This window comes from Protomyctophum parallelum (assembly GCF_964188405.1).
Source record: "Protomyctophum parallelum genome assembly, chromosome: 21".
Lineage (NCBI taxonomy): Eukaryota > Metazoa > Chordata > Actinopteri > Myctophiformes > Myctophidae > Protomyctophum > Protomyctophum parallelum.
The window spans coordinates 26,073,079-26,095,690 of NC_139713.1; the positions used below are offsets into that span (position 1 = coordinate 26,073,079).

At 42.8% G+C, this 22,612-nt stretch overlaps 1 protein-coding gene across 2 annotated transcripts; it reads left to right on the top strand.

Moving 5' to 3' along the window:
- Nucleotides 1-631: 631 nt before the first annotated feature.
- On the top strand, nt 632-22,110 carry il6st (interleukin 6 cytokine family signal transduce). Of its 2 annotated transcripts, none has more exons than XM_083793924.1 (16): nt 632-779; nt 1,086-1,169; nt 2,421-2,708; nt 3,374-3,524; nt 6,042-6,202; nt 7,092-7,246; nt 7,386-7,551; nt 7,853-7,935; nt 8,460-8,697; nt 9,841-10,046; nt 11,000-11,093; nt 11,978-12,127; nt 12,994-13,134; nt 14,408-14,504; nt 15,324-15,405; nt 16,838-22,110. In XM_083793924.1, exons 2-16 carry the CDS (start codon nt 1,097-1,099, stop codon nt 17,501-17,503), a joined length of 2,751 nt encoding a protein of 916 aa, XP_083650050.1. In that variant the 5' UTR covers nt 632-779; nt 1,086-1,096; the 3' UTR covers nt 17,504-22,110. The 2 variants fall into 2 exon arrangements, with proteins under 2 accessions (XP_083650050.1, XP_083650051.1); XM_083793925.1 differs by having other exon boundaries at nt 6,045-6,202; nt 9,841-10,035; nt 10,986-11,093.
- Nucleotides 22,111-22,612: the final 502 nt, after the last annotated feature.

Below are 22,612 nucleotides of genomic sequence, written 5' to 3' on the forward strand. Positions count from 1 at the left end.
AGGTTAAAAGTACATTTAAAGTTACTGAATACTTATACAGTTGTAATTATAATGTACACTTGTATTGTATTTTATGTATTTGTATTTATGTGCTGCTAAAAAAAAAAAAAAAAAAAAAAGTTTTAGTGGTGGAGTAAAACGTACAATATTTTGGTGGAAAATGCAAATACAGACACATTTGAATACAGAAGACTTTGTTAAATACAGACAACTTTTACACATAAAGTAAAAAAACAAAAAATACGTCTTCAAATGTCCTTTACTTGAGTAAAATGAAAGTGCTTGGCCATGGCTACTTTCCAAAGTGGGCGGTACCGTGCTACTGTCTGGGTTACTGTACACACGACCAAGAGGGGAGGGAGGTGGCGGGGACTTACGGGAAAACAGTCGCTGGCGGCCGCCTTGATTGGACGGGCGGTCTCTCGAGTGACAGCCGCTCGGAGCCAATCACCGTGGCGACATGGCGGATGCGTGTCCGCCCGAGCAGATCTACAAAACAAGTGCTGTCTGGGGACGCCGGTCTGTCGTCCCATCCTCGTGATATATAGATCGGCTGTTGATTTTTTCCAACGTTGACCGGAACACGGCGCGAGCGGACTGGAAGAAGGAGGAGACTTGTTTTTTTTAGAATAGAGGCTGCGTTTCACGTCAGAATGTGAACATTATGTTATTATAAACACTGTTTATAAGCACTTTATAGCACATGGACGCCTAATAGTCCGAACGATATTCAACAAGGAACTCGTCAATTCGAGGACACGGATCTATCGGTCGATCGGGTAACGTTAAAAGTGTGACTTATCGATTAGTTTGACGTGATGATCACTACTGTGTGTGTGAGTGAGCCTTAGAGGTGTGAGCTAATTCAGCTAAAGGATGCTAACACTACCAGCTAACATGGATGTTCTTTGGGCCCCTGCATTATTTATTTACTTTTGTTTATGAATTTATTTATGAATTAATTAATGTACTACTGTTAGTAGTTGTCTAAAATCAGTTTTTGTTTGATTTGTATTCATTTATGAACACATCTCAAGTTAGTTTACCGGATAGTTTGATTGACATACAGATGTGTGTATGTTTAGGAGACATCATCATGGGTCCAGGTGGTTTCATTCAGGTTGTGGTCTGGTCGTGTCTGCTGCTCTGCTCCAGTGTTCTCTCCAATAGTAAGTGTGTGTGTGTGTGTGTGTGTGTGTGTGTGTGTGTGTGTGTGTGTGTGTGTGTGTGTGTGTGTGTGCTTTTTGCTTTGGCAATGTAAACAATGTCAATGTATGTTTTCTCATGCCAATAAAGCCAATTGAAGTGTGTTTGCGTTTATGTGTGTCTGTATGAGGTGTGTTGGTGTCACAGGATGTAGTGTCACCCTGCTTATGAAATGGTCACGAGTACTACACTGTCAGGACACACATTTATTCAACAACAGTCAGGAAGTTGTAGAACATTCCATTCCATGGGCCACCAAATAAAGTCTGTTCTTGGTAACGGGAGGGCTGTAGTTCAATTCACTGATGGATGGAAACTGTTCAAAAATGAAAAGAATCACACCCGTGTGAACTGAGTGGTGCAACTCCCCCCACCTCTCTCTCTCTCTCTCTCTCTCTCTCTCTCTCTCTCTCATTAGCAGGCAACAGTGCAGCACTATCCCTCTCTCTGTTTCTGGCACAACAGCGCCCCTACTGGTACTCATAGTCATATACTGGTGCTCAATAACGAACACATGAACACATAGGTGAACACGGACATTGCTGTTCCTTGGAGCGGTTGCACCACTCAAAAAACACTAACCTGTGTTCCAATGAATCCAATGCTGTTATTACCTACCGGTATTTTAGACATGTATCTAGACTAAGATTACCCTATATATCTGTTTGTCTAAGACCTATTTCTTCACTTTAGTTTTTAGTTTAATTTTAAATAATTCCCTGTGTTGTTATTCTTCATGCTTGTTCATAATATATTCTTAATATATTTGTCTTTCTTTTTAACCTGTGCCCCTCCTTATTGTATGCCTGTATGAGCTGTGGGACCATCTGAATTTCGCCTCGGGGATCAATAAAGTATCTATCTATGTCCTCACTGTTTTGCCCGATTCACTGCCTTTTTGCTATCATTTTAATGTTTTATGCTTTTCCTTTTTTTCTTTATTGCTCTGTAAAGCCCTAACCACACCAGAGGGTCGCCATGCAACACCTTGCAACATGCAACTACTTGCAAGTTGCAACCATTATTCCCAATGGCAGTTGCAAGGAGTTGCATTGGTGTGGTTTGGGCCTAAAGCACATTGAGCTGCATTTCATGTCATGAAAGGTGCTATTCAAAATAATAAAGTTTATTATTATTATGATCCACAAAAAGCTGACAATCAACTTACTTATAATAGTACTTAATGTCCTTCTCTCTACCACTCCTCCGCTCAGCCAATCAGAAGGTGATCATCGCACCCCAGTCCCCGAAGGTGGAGATCGGGAGGAACTTCACGGCCACTTGCGTGCTCACGGGCACCGGTGACGCCAGTGCGGATGACCTGTACTGGGAGTTCAACAAGACGACCCCGCTGCCCCGCCAGATGTACACCAGGGTCAACGACTCGGCTGTCAGCGTCACGTTCACAGTAGGCGCAGACACTCCCGCCTGGCTGTTCTGCAAGTGCAACGTCAAGACGCAGATCAACAAGCTGATGCACGGCATCACCCTGACCAAGGGCTGTAAGTTCTGTTGTTCCCTTTGATGCACGGCATCACCCTGACCAAGGGCTGTAAGTTCTGTTGTTCCCTTTGATGCATGGCATCACCCCGGCCTGACCAAGGGCTGTAAGTTCTGTTGTTCCCTTTGATGCATGGCATCACCCTGACCAAGGGCTGTAAGTTCTGTTGTTCCCTTTGATGCATGGCATCACCCCGGCCTGACCAAGGGCTATAAGTTGTTCCCTTTCACACGAACGAAAATGTCTTTAAGCTGTGGGAGGTAGAAGTACAGTAACTAGAAATGTCGAAACCAATGTTTTAGAGCCAATAACAACTTGTAACGGAATAATCACAGAGCAAGGTTTTTTTAGATGTATTTTCAAATCCACTTGCTTTGTTTTTTTAACAATCAAATTGATCAAATCAAGGATGATTGGTGAAGTGAAACATCTAACATGTAGCCTACTTGTACTTTTTGTGGTAAAAGCGCTCAAACTTTCTTCTGTCCTGCCTTGTTCTCCTCTTTTCTTTCCTTTCTGTGTTTTCTTGGAAAAATGACACAATGGGAACTATGCACAAAAACAAATTTCACCCACTTTTATTTCTTGTAAAACTGTGATGTGACAATAAAGCTGACAATAAATTCTGATTCTAACATACTGTGTTTTTCCCCGTCATCCATCCAGATCCTCCAGAGACTCCGTCAGGTCTGTCCTGCATTGCCTCTCAGGACGGCGACCTGATCTCCCCCATCGTTTTCTGTACATGGGAGCCTGGAAAACGTGGCACCGGAGAACTGCCCACCTACTACACACTATTCGCTGCCCTTGGAACGTTGTGAGTTTAAACCCTTTCAGTCCCCCACTGCTGTTCATCCAGAAGCGCGGCGGCGAAAAAAACAACAACTTGCGATTGTAATTGGCCCTGTCAAATGTTTTATCCGCGCTATGTGCCTGTGTTCTTCACATAATAATAAGAAAAGAAGAAGACTTATTTGATCCTGTGGGGGAAGTGGCTCTATGCACAGCAGCCATATTGGAAAGAAACTGGGCCTCCTTTTGCATGTCTTTATCAGTGGAAGTAATCTAATGAATGTTTGTTCCTCACAGTGATAGTAATGTAATGACTGTTCCTCACAGTGATAGTAATGTAATGACTGTTCCTCACAGTGATAGTAATGTAATGACTGCTCCTCACAGTGATAGTAATGTAATGACTGTTCCTCACAGTGATAGTAATGTAATGACTGTTCCTCACAGTGATAGTAATGTAATGACTGTTCCTCACAGTGATAGTAATGTAATGACTGTTCCTCACAGTGATAGCAGTGATGTTTTTGGCAGGCATTTTTTAGATTTAGTCAGTCTTAGTCTTTTGGAAAAATGCTTAATTAGTCTTAGTCAGTCTTAGTCATTTGGAAAAATGCTTAATTAGTCTTAGTCAGTCTTAGTCATTTCTATCCTTGATAGTTTTAGTCGACGGAAACTCCAAAGGGTTTTAGTCAGTTTTAGTCATTTTAGTAAAAGGTTTTAGTCCAGTTTGTCAAAATATTAAATAAAATGTCTATAGCGTACAGGTATTAATTAGAGCTGGGACTCGATTAAAACAATTAATCTAATGAATCAGAGGCTTTGTAGTTGATCTCGATTAATCACATTTTAATCGCATATCATTATTTGACCCAAGAACTGTGAGAGAGCCATTTTTTTAATGGATTTTGGTATACTAGTGAATCAATGAATAGTGAATACATAAGTTTAAGCAATAAAACATTGTTTTTGTAGTAATAATATCTCAAAATTAATAATTTATATACAGCTTTTCTGAGTACCCAAAAATGCTTTACAAGGGGGACATGAATCAAAAACAACTTTATTAAAGGAAAAACACTAAGTAAATAAAAATAAATAGCTGGGGAAAGTAATATTGAAGGTTTGGATGGTGGGGGCATGTCTCTGAGAGTTTTGGGGAATGCATCCTACAGGGTTTGGGGGGGGGGCTTCAATTGGTGCAGCAAATATGTGACATGACCATAAGAAAACACCTCTGTGTTTCTTCCGTGGACATACAGTAACAGCCATAGCAGATTTTACATTTTATTTGGCCATAACCGTTTAGTTAGAAACCATGTCATCTGGTCGGTACTTGAACTGCTACTGGGAGTTGGAATAACATTAGCTCTGATCCATAGTGTTAGAAGGAGGAAAGTAGGCTTTCACATCTTTTTTATGTAAAAAACGAGGGGCTGCACAGCTTCCGCGGGTGTGAGTGAGGGGAAAGGATCAAACTAAGTACCATAGAACTCCTGAGTCCTAACTACACTATCGACCAGAGCTACTGTTGTTGATTGACGTTAGCTTCCAGGCTAGGCTCGGAGCAACATGTTTCACATTGAGCCGACACTGGAGGCTTGACGAGGTGCGGTGATATGTGAATTCTTTATTAATAATTGCACACAACTGTGCTGTAATCCACGCTATCATCGGATAGCCTCTTAAATCCTATTTCCAATCCACGGGGACAAGCAAAGTGATCTCAGCGGTGCCGGCTTCGCCCAGTCTGGTGGTGGTCTGAAGAGGAGCACACGGAGTCGAAATGGGACTGTGTGTGTGTGTGTGTGTGTGTGTGTGTGTGTGTGTGTGTGTGTGTGTGTGTGTGTGTGCATGCATGCAGATGGGCGTGACCAACTAGGAAAGGAGACTGGAGAGGAGGATAGCGGCGAGAGCAGTGACATTATTGGCGGAACATTTTCATGCATTTAAAACTTTGTTCGTCAATCCACTAACATTTTCGTGTAGCCTCGTCTTGTCAACAATAACACACACACGTCTCGTCATCGTCATCAAACAGAGCTACGGTATTTAGCTCGTCAGCGTCAGTCTTGTCCCGAAATATTTTAGGGTCGTTCGTTTTAGTCCGTCTTAGTCCTGGAAAAAGGGGCGTTGACGTCGTCATTTACGTTATCGTCAGTCCTGACGAAAACAACACTGAGTGATAGTAATGTAATGACTGTTCCTCACAGTGATAGTAATGTAATGACTGTTCCTCACAGTGATAGTAATGTAATGACTGTTCCTCACAGTGATAGTAATGTAATGACTGTTCCTCACAGTGATAGTAATGTAATGACTGCTCCTCACAGTGATAGTAATGTAATGACTGTTCCTCACAGTGATAGTAATGTAATGACTGTTCCTCACAGTGATAGTAATGTAATGACTGTTCCTCACAGTGATAGTAATGTAATGACTGTTCCTCACAGTGATAGTAATGTAATGACTGTTCCTCACAGTGATAGTAATGTAATGACTGTTCCTCACAGTGATAGTAATGTAATGATTGTTTGTTCCTCGGCAGTGATGGAGCCGAGGCCAGTCTTGCCCGGCCGAACAGCGGTCAGATCTCCTTTGAGTTGTTCCCTCATTTCACCGGGGTGGACATCTGGGTGGAGGCCACCAACGCTCTGGGGAAAGCCGTCTCGGAACACCTGGCTGTGGAGGATGCCAATCGCTTCGGTGAGTCGACCGTACAGTATGTCTCATCCAGCTTCTGTCCCCTCGCACCCCAAAAAAACGGAAATGCTAAATGATCTGAGAGTGTACAAATGGATTCAAATGGACCCTTACGGGTCTGTAACTCTGAGGCCAGGGTCCACCTAAAGAACATTGTCTGGTTCTAGAACTGTTTCCGTTCTAGATTATTGGAACTGCTTTCACAGAACCGGTGGCCATTTTTTGGTTCCAGTTCCGAACCAACATTTAGGGTTCTGAATCAATTCATTTTCAGTGGAATCACTCTGACCTTGTTCAATATTAGGCAGGGGAAAAAGAATGGAACTGGTTCAACCCAGGTGGAAAAGGGGCCTCAGAGTGTACAAATTGAACCAAACGGACCCTTACTGGTCTGTAACCGGAGTGTACCAATAGATTCAAATTAATTTCTACACTCTCAGAGTTAAAGTATATTATGACACTTTGTTAGATATTTGGGTGCAGTTACCATGGCGAGGCAGGGGAGACGCTCCTATACGAGCAGTGTCATATCATACGGGTCTTTCGGATGGGGTCTATTATACCTGGCTTTATTTAGAATCTGATCCTATTTTAATCGGCGCCGTTTCGGAACGGGTTCAATTTGATGGACCTGTGCTACCTTCTGAGTTGTAGTGTGAACTCTGCCATCTACTGATTCTGGCTCCTTGTTTATGCCGGATACTATCACTTTCTTTCTGAGGCCAAGTTTACAATAATAATTGAATACATTAAATATAAATAAATACGTCATACAAGGACTTTAGTCCTCTTCGCACCGTGACGGGTACGAAAGGGTTTCGGACTTTAACTTGACGACGGGGTTGATTCATTCAGTCTGTCTCTCTCTTAACACGCACCTGTTTTCTTGTAGTGAAAACGAATCCTCCGTCACACGTGATGCTGATCTCGGAGAAGGTTTTCCCCCAGTCTCTTCTGATGACCTGGACAACACCGATCAAAAAGCAATATGTGGAGCTGACGCATCAGATCCGATACCGCCCCGCGGGCTCCGCTCACTGGACTGAGGTGAGTGCGGCATCACACACGCTTATGAAAGTAAGTTAAAGGTTGAGAACCACTGGTCTAGAGGTCATGTCATGGTGGAGTGAGTGTGGAAATATAGTGGGCCTCTCCATTGTCAAAGTTGCCCACCCCTGATCTTCAGGTTCCTCTGGAAGAGACGGCCACCAAGGACAAACAGTCGTTCAGGCTGCAGAACCTCAGACCCGCCACCAGCTACGTGTGTCAGGTCAGATGTAAACACCACTTGGAGGGCTACGGATACTGGAGCGACTGGAGCGCCAATAGTACCTCCACAACACCAGAGGACAGTGAGTAGCATTTGGGTATTCATGGTTGGTATTGTTGCAGTGATTTTAAAATAGTTTAAGGTTTTTTTAAAGCCGATTTGAAAGCTCCCAAGAGTCCCAATGTATTGCATTGCAACGTGAGCTTGTAGATCTGCAATGTTTGAAGATGTTGTATGAAGCCTAAAACTAAGGACAGGTTTTTCTAAAACGCAAATACAGTTTCAGTTACCGATTGTTTTTCGAAAAGCCTTGGTTTTTTAATGTTTATTTTAGTTAACAAAAACAATGGTTAATTCAAATGTTTTTTTTTCCGCCTGTCCAGAACCTAGAAGCCCACCAGATGTATGGAGGGTCATTTCTCCTGGGGATTCTGCAAACAAAAGGAGAGTTCAAGTCATTTCTAAGGTAAATCAATCAGTCTAGCTAATAAGTGGGACATATGTTTATGCCTGTTTTTCCACACACTTCTTATTTAAAATACTTCCTATATTTATCCTGTTAGCCGTCGTTAAAGGATAATTACGGTTCCGATTATATCCAATAAAATTACATAACTCCATTCAGAGTGCACTGCTGCTCCAACTGGGTCATACGCTAAATCGCTAATTTTGATCAATCTAAAAAAATAAAAGTTCCCTACACATCTATCTTTCATAATGACCAGATACGATGCATGGTGTTTTGTCCCAAAGGAGCTTCTGTAAAAAGGCGAACGAGCGAGCATGCTCTGAGCTACGGTTCGTTCTAGATGGATTTTTCCCCCCAGCCTCTAGCACTGATTGTTGGATATAATTACATCAGATTGCGGTAAGAAAAAGCGCTGGTCTGGAAGTCTCCTTTAATCTGACCCGTGCACTCGCCTGGCGCCCTGGGCCTCGTTCCTTCCCGTTGGTTTAATTCCATGCATATTATCTTTTGTCTTGGGTTAGGATCCTGTGTTGTCCAACGGGAAAATCAGAAGCTTTGACGTAAGGGTCCACGGCGTGGAGTGGGAGAGCGTGGCGGTCAACCGCACAGATTGGGACCGCGGCTCCGCTCGGAGGGAAATCACCGTCCTCGAGAACCTGGAGCTGCTCGACAGTCAGTCGGCTTACATCGAAGTGATCGCCCGCAACGGCGCGGGGAAGTCTCCCAAAGCAACCATGCTAATCACCAGACAGGCACAGAGTAGGTGTTCTCGTGTGTCAAAATTACTGTGACAGTTACTGTAGATCATTGTTTCTCAAACGTTTTCATGTCAAGGTCCCCAAATTGACATTTATCAGCCTGCGGACCCCCATTTGTACACCTCTAGCAATGTTTTTCAACCGTTTTTATTTCAAGGACCCCCAGTTTGACATGCATTAGGCTACGGACGCCCATTTAACGGCATTTCTATCTCTGGGACCCAGAGATAAAAACCTATGTTAATTTAACTCTGAGAGTCTACAAACAAATGGGTTCAGAAATATGAATAACCCCTAGTTTGACATGTCACATACTACTTAAAGGATAATTCAAATTGTTGCATTATATAGATTTTCAATGGTACCCCAACGTTAAACCCCTGAATTGACCATGATCCAAAATTTATAATAATCAATTTTGAATATGTTATTTGGATGACCCTATAAGGATCATAAAAAACCTTGAACGATTACTATTGCAATTTATTTTGGGTCACGCCCCTTTTTAGATTAGATTGACTGGCCCTGTAAGCCCCATAACCTCATATCAGTTTTAACCGGCCACGTAAATCAGTTTCCCTATGCCAGGGGTACTCAACTGGCGGACCGTGGTCCGGACCATCTCTTTGCGGACCACCAAAAAAACAAACAAAAAAAAACGTTTTTTTTTTTTTTAAGTTAATAATATAAATAACATCAGATGGTACATTTCTCATGTGAAATTGCTGCAAAGGCCCCCAAAATGTCCCCCATGCGCGCGCGCAGTGTGGCCTGCCAGGGCGTATAACTCCCGGCCTGATTTGGAGTTCCACTCCGGGCCTGCACTCTGCACCCCATTATTGGTTGGGTGGAAGGGGATCTGATTTGTATAAGCTTGGCTTGACCATACTAAACGGGCATAGAGCCCCGCTCTCCGATGGACGCCGTGCATGGGACCGGACCTTGGTCTTATTCAAAAAATAATTGTGGACCTTCATCATTTCTAGTTGAGGACCCCTGCCCTATGCTTTCACTTTGGTGGCAGTAATTTCACTTCCGTGTTTCCTAATCGCAGCCAGTAGGTTCTAGGCGAGCCTGCTCGCGATTATCGGTTGATAACATTTGAAGCGGGTGAATTAACAGTGGTTTGTGTGTGTGTTTACAGAGCTGCCTGCGGTGGGCGCGCTGACGTGTCGGGGTAACGGTGGCACCCTGCGGGTGGAGTGGCAAACCCCCACCCTGCCCCCGGACCCTCCCCGCTACGATGTAACCCACTACTTGGTAGAGTGGGTGGCGGTCAGCGGAGGACAGCTGGACTGGCAGAGAGAGCTGGGGAACGCCACCGGAACCAACATCAGAGGTGATAATAATGTATATCATTATGGTGGCAAAACTTTGACTCAAATTCAAATATAGCATCTCTCCAATCTCACGACGTGTCCGTGTCGCATTGACATGTTTTGAGCTTGCAGATCTGCTATTTTTGCTATTTGTCTTGACGAATAGGTAGTGCATCTTGTATTCAAATTGGCTCAAGGGAGGAACGGCTGGCAGACCACATCATCACGCTCATCTCATGCTAACCTTAATGTGTCGTCAATGTCATGGTATACACTGATTAAATCATCAATCTCCATATGGGATATATGGGATATATAAACATTACAAGTTACAACAGTATGTACATACAGTTTAGACATACTGTAACGTGCATAAGGTTAGACATAAGGTCACGTCGGTAGGTCCACAAAGCGGCTTATGTACATGAGATAAAGTGCAAACAGAGTGTCAACATAGTCAGGTTCAACCACATACCTTTTTATGTATTGTTTTTTAGGTAGGGTAAGTGATTTTCTTTGGTTAAAATAAGTGTTAGAAAGCTCTATATTGTGATAGTACTACAGAGTGTTTGTTCAGTAACAGGAGTCTCGATGTCTCCAGCTTTTTATGAAACAGAAAATGCATTTTTAGGTCGGGATACCGATTTTATCCAATCAGTCAGGATATAGATTAAACAAGTGGAATTGTAAGTGATGACACAAAGAAATGAGCAGACACAATTGGAACTTGAACACTGATAAATGGCTACTCTGGCTACTGGAATTTTGTCACCTACCAGAAAAGGTATTTTCTGTTTATTAAAGAGCTGGAGAGACAAGGAGACCCCTGTTAACACTATAGCATTGATTACGATCAGAATGGTGATTTAACTATAACGTTTAACAAAAAAATATCACTAACCCTACTTTAAAATCAGCCCTGCTGAAATGGTTAACATGGCAGTAACCTTGTTCTTCATGTGTCCATCAGGTGAAGATCTGGAGAAGTTCAAGCGCTACAACATTTCCGTGTATCCTCTGTACAACTCTGGACGGGTGGGAGCGGCCAGGACGGAGGCTGCCTATCTGGAGCAAGGAGGTGACTGAGGACTGTTCATTAGGCTCAGAACTGGTTTGATTTAGTCAGCAAAGTTCGATTTCGTCATAGTCTTTTGGAAAAAAATAAATAAAAAATTAGTGTTTCTCATTTTAGTTGACTAAATATCATACGACTTTAGTCAACAAAATTACAGTTGATTTAGTAGACAAAACAATATTTTGATGGTCCTTGATGGTGTCGTAATGGCTGATTTTACCCTTTTTTGCATGCTGAGAATAGCAGATCTACAAGCTCACAATGCTCACAAAGATTTTAGATGTGCTATTTTCTGCTATATGCTGGGTGCGTGTTCTCTCCTCCGCCTTGTGTGGAGTTTACATGCAGAACATGTATTTTAGATTTCTTTGCCTTTTATTTGCCATTGTTCTCTGAGCCAGAACTGTGTGATTGCGAAGGCATTGGCATGGCATGTGACATGGCACACAGCTTGAAGGTGTACACAAAAGCGAATACGATAGAGATAGGAAGTATTATGTACAGGAAGTAATTTGGTAATGCAGGTGCGAGGGGGCTTAATTTTATTGATAAATTGGTGCGATTAGATTTTGTGTTGACATTGCATTGCCATTGGAGAGTTCAATGTGTGTTTACATGTTTCATTGCAGTGCCATTGGAGGGTTCAATGTGTGTTTACATGTTTCATTGCAGTGCCATTGGAGAGTTCAATGTGTGTTTACATGTTTCATTGCAGTGCCATTGGAGGGTTCAATGTGTGTTTACATGTTTCATTGCAGTGCCATTGGAGGGTTCAATGTGTGTTTACATGTTTCATTGCAGTGCCATTGGAGGGTTCAATGTGTGTTTACATGTTTCATTGCAGTGCCATTGGAGGGTTCAATGTGTGTTTACATGTTTCATTGCAGTGCCATTGGAGGGATCCTCGGTGAGGCTAAAGGGAAAGCCCGGGAGCACGGAGGCCGTGCTAGAGTGGAAGGCCATCCCTCAAGACAAATGCCGTGGTTTCATCACCAACTACACCGTCTTCTACTCCACTGGACACGGGGACGAGAAAGGTTTGTTTATAATCAAGATCAGTGACCCTGAACCTTTTGAATTTTAAGGACTCCCAGTTTGATATGCATTGAAAATAAAACTGAGCTCAACTTAGCTTGATTTAATTTTGTTGCACGATAGGCCACTACGCGCAGCTAATTAAATCATGGCCTTAACAGAACTGATCTATCCCACGGTTAATCATGACAGCAGTGACATCAACTCTTTAAAATGTGTACTTAACATATTAGTGTTCGCACCGCTGGCCCAACTTCAACCAGTGTTTAAATATTTTGTTTTCAGTTGGTAGGGCATTCTGAGTAAGATGACTGACCCAAAGTTGTGCTGCTACCTAGTGCTATAGCATGGGCACATTTCCTAATAATGATGACTCAAGACGGGGCACTTTCCCTTCTTGACATTCTAACTCCCTTTTCTGTGGAAGTTCCTGACCTCCCAGTAACACAGACGAGTCATCACTCGTCACAGCGCACCATCATTTAGTGCACTGTTTCACAACTAGTCTTCACTTTACTACATTACTAAATGCATAGTTCCAGGGAGTCTACAGTAAAATGTGTTGATATAAAGTAGCGTCACTGTGACGCACTGTGAGCTTGTACATCTGATATTTTTGAAAATATTGGGGACAATATTTTTGTAATTTCTTAAAACAAATCATCTCTTTTGGCCGTCCCTGGCACATTGTATTGTAATGTACCCTGTGTGTGTGTGTGTGTGTGTGTGTGTGTGTGTGTGTGTGTGTGTGTGTGTGTGTGTGTGTGTGTGTGTGTGTGTGTGTGTGTGTGTGTGTGTGTGTGTGTGTGTGTGTGTGTGTGTGTGTGTGTGTGTGTGTGTGTGTGTGTGTTCGTGCGTGCATGCGCAGAGCAAATGGTGTCGGCAGACACGTACACGTACAAGCTGACCTCGCTGTCGGGCAACACCAAATACATGGCGTGGATCATGGCCTCCACGGAGCGGGGCTCAATCAATGGCACCGAGCACTCCTTCAGCACTGTGAAATACGGTAAGTGGTTCAAAGCCGGTCTGAGGCTGGGACCTTAACCCCAAATATAATGAAACTTATACGAGGCTGGCACCTTAACCCCAAATATAATGAAACTTATACAAGGCTGGGACCTTAACCCCAAATATAATGAAACTTATACGAGGCTGGGACCTTAACCCCAAATATAATGAAACTTATACAAGGCTGGCACCTTAACCCCAAATATAATGAAACTTATACAAGGCTGGCACCTTAACCCCAAATATAATGAAACTTGTACGAGCCTCGGACCTTAACCCCAAATATAATGAAACTTATACGAGGCTGGGACCTTAACCCCAAATATAATGAAACTTATACGGTGAGTGGTTCTGAGCCGGTTCGAGGCTGGGACATTAACCCCAAATATAATGAAACTATTAGAAGTATTTTAGAATAAAAATTGAATTATAATAGATTTGGTTTCATAATCAACTAAACTGACGATTAGTCCATTAAGACCAGAGGCCGATTCTACAAATGCCTTCTAAATCTATCCACACTTTTCCTGGGCTGTGTGTGCTCCACTTCCTGTCGATTTCATTGGATTGGTCATCTGACCAGTTTCATTGGATTTCATTGGATAAAATCGACAGGAAGTGGAGCACACACAGCCCAGGAAAAGTGTGGATAGTTCTCACAATTTCAAGAATTTTCCATACAGTATATGTTCAAAAATAGCAGATGTACAAGCTCACAGCATGGCACAAAGTGATGTGCTGTGAGCTTGTAGGCTACATCTGCTATTTTTTTATAGCCAACGCAAAAATAGAAAATGACACAGATGCTTGACACTGGTATTTGGCAATAGTTGGGCGGCAGCCAGGGACTATTCTTAATTCTTGCCATGTCAAAGTTTATGAAGCGCTGATTTAGCTGACTGAGGCGTTTAATCACAACCTCCCCAGTTCAGTTCCGACTGGAGACATGTGTTGCATTTCCTCCCCTGTCTGCTCTCAGTTTCCTGCCATTGTTCAGTCTAACAGAACACAGAAGGACCTTAAACTCTTCCTAACATAGGAACTATGTGCACAACTAAAGTAGTGCACATGTTGTTTTTCTGTCAAAGTCGTTCTCAACCTGTGGTCTGTGAGGACAAGTGAGCCCCCAAATAATTGTCAAAACACTAAGATTTCAATGATAACTAGAAAGTGAGAGAAGGAGAAAAACACAATTTTCGTTAGGTTAGTTCAATTGATCCAAGCAGGAACATAATGGATTGATTGATGGATCATAAACGTGTTCCTTTCAGCTCCGGGGCAGATCGAAGGCATCGTGGTTGGAGTTTGTCTTGGCTTCCTGTTCTTCGTGGTTCTGACCATGCTGCTGTGCATCTACAAGAAGGAGACGTAAGTTTCATTATCACCTTTTTACACGTCTTTTGCGCTGGCTCTTGTGTTCTCTATGATGTGACATGACTCTTGTGTGCTCTATGAAGTGACATGACTCTTGTGTTCTCTATGATGTGACATGACTCTTGTGTGCTCTCCGTGAGGTGACATGACTCTAGTGTGCTCTCCGTGAGGTGACATGACTCTTGTGTTCTCTATGATGTGACATGACTCTTGTGTGCTCTATGATGTGACATGACTCTTGTGTTCTCTATGATGTGACATGACTCTTGTGTGCTCTCCGTGAGGTGACATGACTCTTGTGTTCTCTCCGTGAGGTGACATGACTCTTGTGTTCTCTATGATGTGACATGACTCTTGTGTTCTCTCCGTGAGGTGACATGACTCTTGTGTTCTCTCCGTGAGGTGACATGACTCTTGTGTGCTCTCCGTGAGGTGACATGACTCTTGTGTTCTCTCCGTGAGGTGACATGACTCTTGTGTTCTCTATGATGTGACATGACTCTTGTGTTCTCTCCGTGAGGTGACATGACTCTTGTGTTCTCTATGATGTGACATGACTCTTGTGTTCTCTATGATGTGACATGACTCTTGTGTTCTCTCTGTGAGGTGACATGACTCTTGTGTTCTCTCTGTAGTGTGACATGACTCTTGTGTTCTCTATGATGTGACATGACTCTTGTGTTCTCTCCGTGAGGTGACATGACTCTTGTGTTCTCTCCGTGAGGTAACATGACTCTTGTGTTCTCTCTGTGAGGTGACATGACTCTTGTGTTCTCTCTGTAGTGTGACATGACTCTTGTGTGTTCTCCACAGAATCAAAAAGAACTTCTGGCCTCAGATCCCCAACCCAGGAAGCAGCAGTATCGGCACTTGGTCTCCTGACTTCCCTTCCAAAGTAAGAGCTCCATCTTGTTGTATATTGCATCACCCACACCCATAGTCTCATGGCCAGACTGTTGCCTCTCGCAATTCAAATGCTTCCGTCATACAGTCTGGAAAACGGAAGCTCTTTCCATGAGTAAGTGATAAAGCGGATGTGACACATGCCCTCACTTGGTACAGCGGCAAAAACAAATCCTACTCAAAGCAAAACAGCGTGTCGAATGTTGAAGCTAAAATTGATAGTTTGTTTGCTTTGGTTTATTTCTTCTTTCATTAGTTTTATCCGTTTTAATTGATAATTTTCTGTGTTCATCTATCCGTGCACAAATAACATGAATCTCCCGCTCTATGCTCCTGTCCCGGTTGTGTTTCTAATGGCACTACAGTTCCGTGAGCACTGTGTCGTGACTCGTGATTATTCGAATATCTTTCCACTTCCAGTCTGAGCAGCAGAGGAGATTGTGAAATAGTTGTCTGGCTACACAAGACTACATCACCCAGAACACATTAAAGTTCTCAAGACTACATCACCCAGAACACATTAAAGTTCTCAAGACTACATCACCCAGAACACTCAAGTCGCCACGACTGATTTCACTCATTTGGATTCCATAGAAGCCAGCAGCATGTCTTCTATGGACGCATGTGGCGCAAATGTGCAATTAAAAATAAGAGCATTTGAAGTGGTCAAACTAGCAATATGTGCAGAAGCATCTTCCATAAAATCCTAATGGTCTGAGATATTTCACAAAAGCAAATGTTTAAGCCTCAATCGGGCAGTATGGACGGCAGCAGAAATATTACTAAATCACCATGTTGTTACATAATAGTGCTCATTGTTCAGGAAACGGCAAGTGTTTCACAAATCACACATTTCTGTTAGTGTTGGTCACAATTTTTCAGTTATGAGATTTTATTTAGCTTCACTACATTTATATTAACCACTTTTACCATAGCCTGATGGCCTTCCAACATTTTTTTTTTTTTAACTTTTTCCAAAATAGCAGATTCAGTATTTGATATTGGAAATAGAGTATTTGTTAAGTAACAGGGGTCTCCCTGAGATAGAAGTGAGAACTCGTGGCAGGATAGAAGATAAACGAAATTGGCAACCCACCTGAAAATGCTGTTTATAGTAAAGAGCTGGAGAGACCCCTGTTACTGAACACTACAGCAATGATCATAATATAGAGATTGTACTTAGAACATTGTTTCAACCATACAATATCACTTATGCTAAGTGGTTAATGGTTAGTGTAAAGGTACATTGAAATTGAAGTGATTATAAGACTACATCTAAAATCACATATTATGAGGAAGAGCGTGAAGTCGATCGGATCGGCGGTTCTCCAGAACCGGCCCCTCCTCCGTGCGGTTGTCCGACGCGGCAGTTCTTTTGAAACCCAGTCATTAATTTGACCGCTGACCCTCCCCAAACCCCGCAGGCCGACACGCCCAACGAGGACGCCCTGACAGACGTCAGCGTGGTCAAGGTGGACATGTGCGGTGACGGCCATTCGCCGTTTTTCGACGACGACAAGAACTGCCTGCCGCTGAAGAAGGACAAGTACCTGTCGGAGGAGCACAGCAGCGGCATCGGAGGCGACTCCTCCTGCACGTCCTCGCCGCGCCAGAGCGTGTCGGACAGTGACGAGGGCGTGGGCGAGTCTGCCGAGACCACAGCGAGCACGGTGCAGTACTCATCTGTGGTAGCCGCCTCCTCCGCCTCGTCCGCCACCACCAACGCTAGCTGCAACGGCTACAAGGGCCAGCACCCCAGCACCGCCTTTGCACGCTCCGAGTCCACGCAGCCCCTGCTGGACTCGGAGGAGAACCCCGACACGCCGGAGGCCACTTCCGGCGGACAGACGCAGCGGTTCCCGCCGCCGCGCAACCCGTGTTTCCTGCTGCGCGGCACTGACGGCGCGCATGGGGGGGGGGAGGACGAGGAGGAGGAGGAGCGAGGTGGGTCGCTATTGCTCAAGTTCTGCCCGCTGGAGGAGGCGTCGCCGCAGGCCACGCCCACGGAGGGCGTCGCCAGGGAGTTGGCGGAGACGCGGCAGGCGGCCTCCAGTTACACGCCGCAGCTGGGCGGTTACCGGCCGCAGTGACGGAACCAAGCTCTGTTCGTGATCGGTTGTTGTCACGCCGGTGCCATGCACCGGAATGAACCGATCTGTAAGCTCACAACGCGCCTTTCAGTGCCGCGTTATAGGTCGGCTGGTTCCGGTTCCAAGGCGCCACGGCACAGCGACGTATATAAAGCCCTTAAGGACGTCACGTTTTGCTTGTTAAATGGTCTGTGCCTCGAAAACGGTTTATTTCAGAGTTTCGGAAAAAATGGTGACGGAACCACCTTGTAGACATTTTCATCAGTGTTTTTGCAGAAAACTAAAGTCCGAAGTGCAGAACTAGACCCCCGAGGGTCTGTTTTTGTACTGTCTGACAGGACTGAACTAGGTGTTAAATGTGTAAAATGCTTTGATATTACATTATACTCTGAATATGACCCGAGTCATATACCATATTTGCCCAAATAGTAGCCGGGGCGTATATTTCAAAAATCAGACTTGGTTGGGACCACAGGCATTTAAAAGTACCAGGCAGTATTTGCTGCAGGCTTTTCGTTTCTTTTCGCACCGACCTGCACCAGACATTTAGTTTTTAGTGCAAAAAGTACCGCATACGGTAAACATAGGCATAGATCAACATGTATTAGTGCAACAATAATGTCTAATACCGTACTAAAAATACATCTAAGCTATAGTACCTTTTTCAATAAAGCAGCACAAAATAAAAGTGTTGCTCATAGGTGGAGTTTCACATTTGCCCTGGGGGGGGAGCGGGGACAAAACAAAAGTTTAACACAGTCCAACTTCTGCGCGTCTTATTAATACTGACAAACGCAAAGGGAATAGAAAAGACACAACAGTCACGTCACTACATCATGCCACAGGGCTGGACCGCTGGCCTAGTGGTTCGGGCACCTAGGCCCAATGTAGCCTGGCAGCTTGTCGCTGGTTTGAGTCCCAAGCCAGACGTTCTTTCCTGCGTGTCTGTCTCCTAATACCATTCAATATAGGCAGAAAAAAGCCCCACAAATATCTTTAAAAGTGTAGTCCCCCCCATGAACTCCGCCCATGGATATGCTATTTCCAGCGCGTGGCACCGTCATGCAACAAAGAATAAATTGGGCTTAAGAAAATGCTAATAATCGCCCCAGCGTTTTCTCGGACCAGCGTTTAATACGCTAAATGGGGTCAAACCATCAGCGGCTATTAGGTTCCCGGTCGCAATTTGCTGCTGGGCTACTATTTGGATAAATAAAATAATATATATATATATATATATATATATATATATATATAATTGTGTTTGTGGACATCACAGTAATAGCAAAAACATTGTTTGTTTTCGTCATTCTCAGTACGTTTATGTATATTATATTGCACTCGAATGTAATCCAATATAGATCTAGAAGCAGCACTTCTTGCCAACAACATTTCACTGCCACTGCGTTTGGTTTTTCAAGATCAAATGCATCAGGCTGGATTATTGTTATTTTTTTAAGTACATTAACCAATGCTAAGATCAGTTGGGAAGCGAAAAATTGTCTCAGATGGTTATAAGAATTATTTCAAGACATGATTTTGTTTGAATCATATGAATGGCGGGTCCATGATGCTACTATAGAGCACCGAAGTCTGACGTCAATATTGGTAGAGGGTGCTACAGATTCATGTACTTTTGTCATTGTAATCCCCATCCCCTCATATAAGAACTGTGTTTGAAAAATAAACAAATCATCCCGGCCGTTTCACTCGTATGCATATGAAGAATCAATCAATCAACACTAATGTTACTGCTGCCGAATTGGATACATTTTCTCTAGAATATGTCAGTCAGTCAAATATGACTGACTGTCGTAAACAATACAGAGACACCTCCCCGACAATATCGCCGAGACAGTTCCTTTATTTTTGGACCACACTAGTTCTTATATGAGACTATTTTAAGATGACCCCATGTTATTCTCCATAGAGAAAAAGGTCCATGAATCAGGGGATGAGCGAGTGACGTCAGGACTTTGGCGCTCGTCTATAGACTATGCACAACAGACATTGGCTAGCAATTTGGCCTCGACCTTACTTCCTTCACGGGTGTTACCGATGCTAATGAAGGCTCTGTTCCATTCTGGTGTTGCTATTGTGCATGTTGGCTCACTGGAAATGGCCGCTTGCGGGTCTGTAACTCTTATTATTTTAAGTTTTTAACTGTTCTTAATTTCTTATACTGTCATGTAAAACATATTGATATTACGTAATGTGATTTATTTCTGTGTGGACCGCAGGAAGAGTGGCTGCCGCTAAGGGAGTAGCTAATGGGGAGGTGACTGCTCATAAGGCAGACATCCCGTTAGTCAGACCTGCGTGGCCGGTTAAGACTCACCTTAAAAAACACCCGTAGGCAGGTCACTGGGTTACAACAAATCCGTGCTGCGGGTGGTCCTTGAGGCGGTTCCAGGTGGTCCCCAGCTAAATGATGGAGAGTTGAGAACAAAATGGTCCCTTATTAGATCTTTAACTCTTTGAGAGTAAATTGAAACCAAAATGATGGTGAAAGAAACCCTTTGGGTCTATTCGGTTTGGGGTCTGAGAGGCTAAATGTCATCAAATGGTGGTCCGTGGCTCAAATGCCAAATGAATACTGGGCCTTGAATTAAACCCATGAATTAAACAAACGATAAACAAACTCCTGAGAGTGTACACATGGAACCAAATACAGTTTTATTACTTGTACACACTCAGACTTAAGCTATAGGGGTCGTTGATATAATTAACACAGGTTAACACCTGTGAAGGAAGTAAGGAAGACGCCCTATTGGGACAGTAAAGACATCTGGGCGTGCTGAGGTGACCTCTGACAGTTCAGATACCGCTCGTCACAACTTCTCATTGACATCATTTTGGAGTTATAATAACGTACCCTTTCCGAACTAGTTTGGACGTCGGACAGGAGGAAGCTTGTCTATTCTGTTACATATATTACACGTTATGTGTAATTGCTGCTTGCGTGACTTTTTGTTTTGTTTCTGTTTGTAAAGAATTGTCCAGTTGTGAAGGCTGTTATCTTGGACGTGTGTCCGAGACGAGTGTGAGGTTTGTGATAGACGGATGGCAAATGGAGATTTTAACCACTTGAAACCTATCGTGACCTTATTCATGGGGCAAACAATTCTGCAAATAGCAGATCAAGATGCAAGTTCGAGCTTGTCGATCTGCTATTTTTTACTGAAGAGATTTGGCATAGAGGGAAAAATGGTCTGGGACTCCAGGCAGTGAAGTATAAGTGGTTGTGATGCATTGTGAACTTCTATGAGATTTGGTATAGACTCTATAGTCTATACCACATCTCATCTATACTAGAGGGAGAAAAACTATACAGCTTTTACGTTTTTTGTTTTTTGTAAGGGTCCTTCAATAAGACTGCATTTATCGGGCCTATGTAATGTTACATGACTGTAAAATGCAAACACATTACTGTATATGGCTTGTATCATTCTGTTACTGAAATTTTATCTATGAGCATATATTATCACATAGGAAACGGTATATTTTCACTTTGTGTTTCTTTTTTTATTATTATTATTTTGAAAGTTTCTGAACCTGTATTTGAGCATGGATGTAATTCACATTGTAAATAATTGTGCAATATTAGATTTAGACCAGTGGTTCTCAAACTTTTCAGGCCACAACCCCCCAAATTAATCACATTTCAACTGGGGTTCTTCTCAAGTTCTCACATAGGATCATGTGTTTCTATCTGGGGTTCTTCTCACATAGGATCATGTGTTTATCTGGGGTTCTTCTCACATAGGATCATGTGTTTCTATCTGCCTCTGTTTTCTGCATCTTCTTCTGTCACTCCAGCCACCTGCACGTCCTCTCATTAGGCATGTAACCATTCAGTCAACTTGCGATACGATTCCAATCACCATTTGTTTAAACATTTATTTTCCGGACAAATATATGACTAAAATATATTATTCTTTTAATTATTTCTCTTACACAAATCAACAATCAAAAAATCTTTCTCTTTTAATTTTCTACCTTTTCAATACAGTAGCAAGGAAATTACTGATACTGATACTTACTGTGATACTTTGCTACATTCCTATAACTCTCACCACGTCCATAAACCTGTTTGGTTTAACTTTTCTCACCTGTCAGCTCCATCTTCAGCATCCTCACCTCTCCTCTGCACATGCCCATGTGAGCGTGTAGATCGGCTATTTTCATAACGTTTCACCATTTCATTTTTTTTATAGTTTGTGTATTGTTACTTTTGACGCAGTAATGGTCTTTTTTATATTTATTTCATTTTAGAGGTATTAAAAAGGGCTTAAAAGTCCTTAAATTGGGGACCTCCCCCAAAACCATTTGGTCCCGACCCATAGTTTGAGAACCACTGCAATAGAGGTTGAGTTCTGGTAATGTGATAATGTATTGTTTCTAAATCGTTTTCATGAAACCAGATTGCTGGAGATATCCATTGTGCTCTCATGCAATCTATTCACACAACACTACCTTACGTTTAGGACGGGGGAACCTACTGTATGCCACATTGCCATCAGAAATTAAGTGCCCTTTTTCCCCATGCAAAATGTTTAACATCCGCCATGTTTAACATGAAATAAAGGCTTTACAATGTTTCTCAAGGCTCGCAAGCTTCTCTGATATCCGTTATAACTACAATCTGATTGATTTTGACAGCAAATTATTAGCAAATATTTTAGTGACTTGAAATGTTTTACTTTGAGTCGAGTTTTAGATGGCTAAATATAAGATTTTAGTAGACATCAGTTGATTTTGTCATCAAAATGTATTTTGGCAACTTGGTTGCATGCTGAGAATAGCTGATCTAAGCTCACAAAGTTGTGAGCTTGTAGATTTGCTATTATCAGAGTGCAACACCCGAGCTCAGCCAAACAAAATTACTTTTCTTTTAGGTCTACTGGATCTTTTCCCTAACATTTTAGTCTAGTTTTTTTTGTTGTCAGTAAATGTAGTCTTAGTTTTAGTGGTCATAGATTATTTAGTTTTCGTCAATTAAAAAAGGTAGTCAAGGAAAAACATTCGACATGGTATGACTACAGTATCTCTGACTTCCATAATTATCTTTCATCTCCATAATTAACTCTCATTCTGGTAGTGATCATT

Bases quoted from the DNA above. Each gene is read 5' to 3' on its own strand.
- il6st (XM_083793924.1), top strand. From the start codon at position 1,097: ATGGGTCCAGGTGGTTTCATTCAGGTTGTGGTCTGGTCGTGTCTGCTG. The intron at 2,709-3,373 runs GTAAGTTCTGTT...TCATCCATCCAG, and splicing joins CATCACCCTGACCAAGGGCT to ATCCTCCAGAGACTCCGTCA. The intron at 10,047-10,999 runs GTATATCATTAT...GAAGATCTGGAG, and splicing joins ACATCAGAGGTGATAATAAT to AAGTTCAAGCGCTACAACAT.